General features: G+C 42.4%; 1 protein-coding gene across 1 annotated transcript in view; it reads left to right on the top strand.

Annotated features, from left to right (window-relative positions):
* Positions 1–8,685, top strand: part of LOC109965632 (A-kinase anchor protein 2-like) — an 8,748-nt gene extending 63 nt beyond the window's left edge. The window contains exons 2-9 of the mRNA XM_020609818.1: positions 6–104; positions 721–1,074; positions 1,841–1,939; positions 2,041–2,142; positions 2,323–3,760; positions 4,135–4,313; positions 5,440–5,466; positions 6,769–8,685. Of these exons, the coding sequence (XP_020465474.1) occupies positions 6–104; positions 721–1,074; positions 1,841–1,939; positions 2,041–2,142; positions 2,323–3,760; positions 4,135–4,313; positions 5,440–5,466; positions 6,769–6,891 (2,421 nt within the window). The 3' untranslated portion in view covers positions 6,892–8,685. The remainder of the gene's footprint in view (positions 1–5; positions 105–720; positions 1,075–1,840; positions 1,940–2,040; positions 2,143–2,322; positions 3,761–4,134; positions 4,314–5,439; positions 5,467–6,768) is intronic.
* The last annotated feature ends 6 nt before the right edge of the window (positions 8,686–8,691 follow it).

An 8,691-nucleotide genomic window follows, 5' to 3' on the forward strand; every position in this document is an offset into this window, starting at 1 on the left:
GGGAGACCCGGAAAACCCAACAGGCCTGCCACAGCAGCCCCAGTAACCGAGCCCACAATGTAGTTGGTGAGAAAGTAGAGACTCCTGACAGTGAGGTGGTGCAGGTACGTTCTCTGAATAATCAGCTTGTGTTTTATTTCCTGGGATGAGGCATTGACACCAAAACATATTTAATATGCACAGGTTTCTTTTCTTTGCTTCACTTTTCTTTTCTAAATCCCAAAGAGGAATCTCTGTGTTAGACTTCAACTTTAGGTATAACGAAAGTGAATTTGCACTCTATTTTATAAAACAGTTTAGAAGCACCTGCACATAATTTCACAAACTTCTACTCGGTCTGGTATTGGTTGCTGTTTTGATCTTTAATATCATTTTTGTAAGTCCAATCACAACACATAGATCAACATGGGTTAATTTAATCTAAACTTTTTCAAAAAGTGTCTTAATATATGGTATGATATACATAATTAATGATGAAAAAACATTTTTAACAAAAATCTATGGCTAAAACACGTCATAAAGATTCTCAGTGAACAGAATGCTAAAATGTTTATTTTGTAACATTAAATATGTAACTTCTCATGCTGCCTCTTTTGATTTCTGTCTATAGATTGTCACTCTTTGTACCATGAAACATATCAACATATTGTCCCTGTGGAAAATATATTGAGCAACAGATGTACATTGTAGTAATTTGAGTATGCTCTCATGTGTCTCCAGGAGATCAGCTACCTGGACCAGGTATTAGATGCTGCCTCAGAAACACCCACCAATGGAAACTCCTCCCTGTTAGAACACACTAAACCAATCAGCATCAGCAACACCTCTCATTCTGTCTGTGCATCAGCCTCCTCTCCTGTCAGTCACCAGTCAATCACTGTGGAGGGGCAGAAACAGACCACATTCCTCCACCAGGAGCACTCTGCCCTGAGAGCCAACGGGCACGTGCAGGGGGAGGGCAACCAGCCGAAGTTTGAGCTGAGAGCATTTCAGGAGGAGAGGCGGCCAGCAAAACTCTTCTCCCCTGGAGAGGAGCAGCAGATCAGGGTGACTAGGAGACGACCCTCAGAGGAGGTAAACAGTCTGTTACATAATGTATCAGACATAACAGGCACAGTATTCAAACACAGTGACAAAAACAACACATCAGTTTGAGTGGTTACCAGTTCGATTGTACAAACATTTTGAGTTGGTGCTACCAAATATCATTAAATGTGAACTTTCCCCCTTATCTTCAGCTAGTACTTGACTTTAAACAATTTTGAAAAATTTTTGTTTGCTTTGTTGCATGATACACAATACAAACTTAGGGTAACTTATGAAAAGTTATGTTTAAAACACAATCTTAAACTGAAAATGAATGAAAGTACTTCTTGATATCAAAATGTGTTCCCCTTCTCGTGGTAGCAATTTTAAAACCAGATGTTTATCTTAAAGAAAAAAGGTACTTTTGTATATTTGTTAAGCCAAATAAATAATACTCATCACAAAACATGAAAACAGGAAATTACAATGTAGAGGAAGGAAGTTTTAAGATTGAAAGTGTTTTGTAACCCTGAGTGTCACAAGTACATAATGTGACAGCTGTGCACAAAAGGTCAGTTGTTGTCACATTTTCATCAGAAAGCAGTGATGACCAGTGGAAACTGTTAATCAACCATAGTCTTTGGTTTATGAAAAATAAACCTGCAAAGCCAAATCATTTTCAGTTGAGTCAAACTGTTCTTGGACTGTCCTCACAGGCACTGAAACACTATCCACTAAATATGTATACATTTTTAAAAATTGTAAATTAATATGTAATGATAAGTTAATGCAAATGGCTGTTTCCCCCTATCAGGTTCAGGAGCTGGAGCGGGAGCGCCAGGAGCTGATCAAAGACCAGGCTGTGAAGAAAAATCCTGGGATCGCCCAGCGCTGGTGGAACCCACCTCAGGAGGTACCTCACACGCAGTCTTTGTGTCCAAGTGGAACTCTGCTGACTTCCTGGTAAACTAATTGATTCTTTGGATGTTTCTTTCTTTCATTGTAACATTCAAGGTTCCTTTGGAAGAACAGCTGGATGCAGAGCAGCTTGAGTCTCTCAGGAAATACCAGGAGAGGAAACAGCAGCGACAGAATTATCCTTACACATACACACAGGTAACACACATCAGGAGGCTTACCATATTATGTTGGTGCTCTCTGCAGATATTGTATTTGTAGAGCTTTTATATTTAATTTGAGTGGGATTTTGCACATTACAGTTCTGTTTCACTTTCAGCCATCCCCTCTTTTTCTTCTTTTCCTAACATTTTCTTTTGTATTCTCATTTGTTTGCAGCCCCAGGTGTCAGGTCCTCCCACACTGGTGACCTTTGGACCAGAGCTAACCAGGAAGGACGACATAGTGGAGGAGCAGATCGACTTCTCGTCTGCCAGGAAGCAGTTTCTGCAAGGGGAAACAACCAAGAAGGACGTACTTCCTCAGATATATTCTGCAAAACCCTTCTCGAAGTCCATAACCAGGGGCAGCCACATAAGCACTGACAGTGTTGCCGAAACCGGAGAGAGTCGTGTGACCTGGTCTGATGAAGGAATTGTGGGAGAATTCACTTGTGCACATGCTGTAATGACAATCCTGCCTGAGGAGGAAGAAGTGAAGGGTCATTTACACTCAGCTTTTCACCCAGAAGAATCTGACTCAGGATTGGACGAGTTATCTGTCCGCTCTCAGGACACTACTGTGTTTAGCTTGGATAATGTTTCCGACAGCGGGGCTTCGCTACCCCCTACCCCGTTGCCACTTACCCCAGTGTCACCACCTACCCCTCAACCCACCACACCAGTCAATGGGCAGACCAATGTCAGTCCAACAGAGGAAGAGCTGGAGTATCATGCTGGGGTACTTGTCCAAAATGCAATCCAACATGCCCTGGCAGCTCAGGACACAGGGGGCTGGCAGCCCTCTGACTTGAGTTCTACACAGCTGAGCACCCCTGTGTCTCCATCCTCAGCTTCTGCAAGTAGCCCAGTGCCAGTTTCTTCCTCCCCTGTGTCTTCTGGTGAAGCTCCCAGTTTCCAGTCACCTCTGGCCTCCAGTCCTGCTCCATCCAACTCATCCCCTCAGCCAGACAGGCGGCCAGATGTAAGAGTCATTTCTGAAGAGAAGCCCTCAGAATCACAACAGGCACAGCAGCAGCAGTCCTCCAGTCCGGCACAGCAACCACAGCTCCAAACACCTTCTCCGCCTCCTTCTAAGCCCACCTTTCCGCCACAGCGACCCAAAGATGGAGGCCCCAGGATCAAAATCCAGTCTTCCTATGCCAGAGCACTTGCTTCCTCAGCCCCAGCTCCAGCAGCTGCTACTACTCAAGCAGTTCCAGTTACCAGACCAACCCCAGTTTACCGCCCCCCTTCTCCACCAAGCCCGGACAAAACAGAGTTCAGCTACTTCAGCAAATACTCGGAGGCAGCTGAACTGCGCAGCACAGCAGCAACAATGCACGGCCCTGAAGCGGAAGCGGCCAGTGGCCCATTCCGCCTGCGCTCCAAGAAACAGCGAACATTGTCCATGATTGAAGAGGAGATCAGAGCAGCTCAGCAGAGAGAGGAGGAGCTGAAGAAACAGAGGGAGGTGAAAGCTGTTGTTACTGTCCACCCCAGCAGCAGTCATGGTCCTGTGAGGACGGGGGTGCGGCATACCACCATTACCCCAGCTGATAAGATGAAGAGCAATAGCCTGCCAGCAAGACTCACACTGACAGCGAGGACAGCACCAGGTTAGTTAGTACTGTAATGCTGCACACAGGTAACTGACTTGACCTCTAACTCGGGAGGGATAAAATGATTCCAGTTCATTTTACTGGCATAAAAACTGCTTACCCTACTTACTGTGCACTGGGCATACCTACAAGCCATTTCTGCTAATATTAGTCTTAATATTAAAAAAATGGAAATTTTGAACAATTTGTATGTGTTTTTTCTTGTGTGTGTAATATATGTGAAGTTTTGTAGTTCAGAGAGAAAAACAAAGCAACACAAAATCCTGCCTCTGATGGACAGGCTGCTTGACAATACACCATTTCTCAGATATGAGATGCAGCCGTGTTACCTGGCGGATGATAGATTTAACTCCCTGTTTTTATGTGTGTAGGAAAGATTGAGAAAGTTCGACCTGCACCGCCTGTCTCGCCCTCACCCTCAGAGGGCACCCTGTCTGATGCCGGCAGCGAGGACTCTGTAGGATCACGACCCAAAAACTTCATGGAGACGCTTATGGAAGACTATGAAACACACAAGGTGAAGAGGAGGGAGAAAATGGAGGACAACAGTGTAAGTAGAAGAAATTAGAAATTTGACTTGTTTTCCATGGATAAACTAAGTATCTGCACAAAAATCAAAAGAAATTCTGATAAAAATTCATAGATTTCGACCTCAGACAAGCACAGAACAAAATACAACAAATCCAGCTTTGTATAGATTTTACTTTCAGTGACCAACAGCTGGTGCAACCCTCACTCTTAACTGGTAGGTGCTAAAATGATTTTACTCTAACTAAAGGAACAATAACAAAAGAAACCTGTCAGATTTATTAGAGCGTATTCACAAACTTAGGTCTTTGCTAAACCTCTGACCACAGAAGGTGTGTAACAAAAGCCTGCTGGTGTGAGCCAATACTAGACAACATAAAGGGGAATTTCCCAGCTTCATGCTGGACTTAGACTTGAAACTGAGCCAGACATTGGGTGATTCCTGTCCTGACCCCATCAGGTCTGTCTTGAAAAAAAAAAAGTAGTGAATTTGGCTGATTAAACTGTAAAATGAAAGGTTTATAAAAATGTACTAAATCACAAAATTCCATTCCATTCCATTTTCCAAACTGCTTAGTCCCAAACGGGGTCACGGGGGAGCCAATCCCAGCCAGCTGCGGGCGAAAGGCGGGGTACACCCTGGACAGGTCGCCAGCCCATCGCAGGGCCAACACACAGACGAACAACCACTCACACACACAAGCACTCCTACGGGCAATTTAGAGACACCAATCAACCTATGCTGCAGGTCACTGGACTGTGGGAGGAAGCCGGAGCACCCGGAGAGAACCCACGCAAGCACGGGGAGAACATGCAAACTCCACACAGAAAGACCCCAGGTTGGCCGGGGCTCAAACCCAGAACCTGCTTGCTGTGAGGCAACAGCGCTAACCACCGTGCCACCGTGCTGCCCTAAATCACAAAATGACTTGCATAATGAAGAAGAAAACAAATCTCTTTAACATACTCAGAAAATGATAAGTTTCACTTCTCCATGTTCAACCTGTTTGTTGACAAATCATTATCTTTTTAAATCTAGGTAACTGAGTGTACTTTAAACAGCAGCAGGGCTGTTGATGTTGTTGCTACTGTCTGTCCATCATGTGCTGACTTTGTGTACTGTTGTTTCTCTCCTGCTGGTCGGTCAGTACACCCATTTGTTGCTGGCCAGCGAGGTAACCACTGAGGTACCTGTCACACCCCAAACCTGTTCACTCCATTAACTGCCTTTACTGACAGACCTGGGTCAGACTTAGCTTTGTGTACCTGAGCATTATGGTTTTATAGATGGATTAAGACATAGCAGAAAATACCCACATACAGACAAGTCACAGGAGTGGGGATTTTCAATTTGTTACTCTCCATTAAATGTCCATTGTGGGTGAGTCAGTCGTAGGAAACACAAATCATTTCACTTGGTCTTCCAGACTTGAAACTGGTCCAGTAACCAACATGGGAATGTATTGTTTTGTGTGTGAAACCCTGTGTTTCACCCAAAATGTAAAGGCGCTCTGTAAAGGAAACCCAGAAAGTAATGTATCTGGTCCCAGGTCTGCTTGTGGTCTCACTGCTTTATTGTTTTGTTCTGTGGTGAGGGTCTTGCATGTCCTTGACCATGGATTTGGTGTGACCTTTGACCTCTCATGCATATGTCTTCTGTATACAAAATGTATACAGTACCAGTTAAAAAAAACCCCACTTAATTCCAAATAAAATATGTGCACTATGACTATAGCTAATTCCATAAAAAAAACCATGATAATCTTTAAAATATAATAGTAACTAATTTAATTTTATTTTTGAAATATTGCATAGTAAACCTACAAACCTTTGACCATAATGTGGGTATATAGAGGTATGAAGTATTCAGGTTTATTCTTGCTAATAAACAGCATACATAATTTAAAGAAGTACAAAAAAGTTACAGCATGTAGTATGGTAAGAGAAAACCGCAGCCATTATATCAGACCTCTACCCACAACCCACCTCACCGTCACCCTCCTTGATTATCTTGCTCAGAAAGAAATCTGTCCCACATGTGAAGATATGTTTATTAGATTCCAAGAGTGCATGTGATCATGCATGTCTTGACATGAGTGTGTGAGACGGGTGGTGATCAAAAACATAAAATATGAAACATTTCATGTTAGCATTAATCTTTCCCTGAAATAGGCAAAGAGTAGCTATAGTTTGTGGTTTATTTGGACAAATGTAGCTCAAGGTGATTAGCCTTGAAACCTTTTACTGGAGGATGTCTTTAATCAAGCGCTCCTGCAATGCCTGACATACACTGCATGCCATATTAACAACACTGTGGTGTGTGTTTTTGTGATTGTGTTGTCAATGTGTCCCTTAAGTGGCAGAAAAGCATGGGTTTTACCCCCCCCCCCCCAAAAAAAAAAGTTGGCTAATGCTAAACGCTAACTGATGTTGCTTTGAATGCATATGCATCTGATTGGCTGTTTTGTAACCGGCAGGTTCTGGAGGCCACTCGTGTTACTAGGAGGAAAAGCGACATGGCGTTGAAGTGGGAAGCCGGCATCTACGCCAACGAGGATGGAGAGGAAGAAGAAGAGGAGGAAGAGGAGGAGGAGGAGTAATCAGCTCCTTTCAGAGACAGTTAAGGGACTGAGTGGAGAAGAATAACAAAACGGAATGAAAAATGCAAAGAGAAGGAGCAGAGGAGAAGACGAAATAGGAAACAGTATTTATTTTGCTAATAGTGTTGTGGTGATCACATGACCCATTGGCTTGACCAATGGGACTCATCGACGGCGGAACAGAGTGTTAAGAGTATGTTAAAGACATTTGAAGTATTGAGGTGAGTTTGGAGAAAGAAAAGGTCAGCGATACTAGAGACTTTGAAAAGGATTTATGGTGGGTCAGCGGCATTCAGAAGATTATTTGAGATAAAAGGATTTTGCTAGGTGGTTGATGTCGAATGAATTAAATATTCATAGGATTTTTCACTTATCTGCGATTGTATTGTTGAAAGCTTTTATTTCAAAAGGCTGCTCGTGGTTCACTGATGATGGTTTTGGTGATGTGTGTTTGATAATAACCCCAGTCATCTTCAAAATGTGTGGAAAGGTTTTGATTAGAGATGTGTGTAAAAGAGAAGAGGCCTAATCACACACTCACTTCTACAATTTCAGTTAATGTTAGCTGGACTTCACAATGCCACAGGCAGTTTTTTTATAGGATGTTAAGCAAATGATACCTAATGCATCATTTTCAGAACTTGTATTCTGCGTTATGCAGTGCCACAATACTCCACAGCACAGATATAACACACATACGGCATATTGTTAGGAGCCTTCACATTGCTTTCAAGCATCTGTAGGAAATCTTAAGTGCCGATTTGAGGGTCATGGTGCTTGGATGTTTAAATCCTAGTGAGCAAAACTAGCATGAAAATGCAACTTTGCCTGCCAGTAATTTTTGAATGCACAATACTTATGATGTAGTTCATCCTCTCCAATCCTGTATCACTACAGTTTCAGAAACTAAGCACCTGTATTAGATAGAAAATCTGTCTGTAATCACTACTCTTCAGTGACTTCACATCAATGAAGTGCAAACAGCAGGAGACAAATGGAGAAGGGGGAAGTTAACAGCAGCTCATGTTTGCATCATTTCAGACAATGTGTATTAATTAAAGGGCTGGGGTTATAAAAAACAAAAGCACTCATTTTACCTTTGCTGGCTATGTTGCTTTATGGACCTGTGCTTTCTGATGTAAGCAGTTGTTTCATGTATTATACTGAGGTAGGATTGTGTATTTGATATATGAACGTGTATGTTGAGATTCCAGCTGGGCAACCGTCAGCTATGTACTATCGCTCGCTAGCTGAGGATAATGTTTGATGAGAAAAAAAACTTTTTTTATACAAACTTGTTTTACCAAAACAGAATGTTGTTATTTAGTCAGTCAAGCCTCTCAAGTCTATTTAAGAAGCATTGATTATGTGCATGGAACTATGCAGAAACAAGCACACAACCAGCAGCAAAAAGAAGGCAGTTGGAAATCAGAATTTTGTTTGTCTTCACTAACATACTATAAGTTGGAGTTGTCTGCTTTTTTTTCTGAATATATTGTGGGATTTGATTTTTGCAGGACAATGAGATTTTCTATTTTGTTAAATCTGCAAACAAGTAATGCAGTACAGGCTTGTATGAGTATGATGACACCGTGGACGGTCCAGTTGTGAAAAACAGCTTCAGAATACAAACAGTAAACACATAACAAACACAGTGTGATGATGCCCTGGAGCCTAAAGGACTGTCTGTGAGTATTAAAAGTAGAAATGTGTCAACATGGCTGTAGATACAGTCTTTTGAACCACTGCAGCTGAACAGGAGCAAAACAATTATGCTTTTCAGCTTTTGTTTTAAAGCCT

Source organism: Monopterus albus, unplaced genomic scaffold, assembly GCF_001952655.1.
Source record: "Monopterus albus unplaced genomic scaffold, M_albus_1.0 scaffold102.1, whole genome shotgun sequence".
Lineage (NCBI taxonomy): Eukaryota > Metazoa > Chordata > Actinopteri > Synbranchiformes > Synbranchidae > Monopterus > Monopterus albus.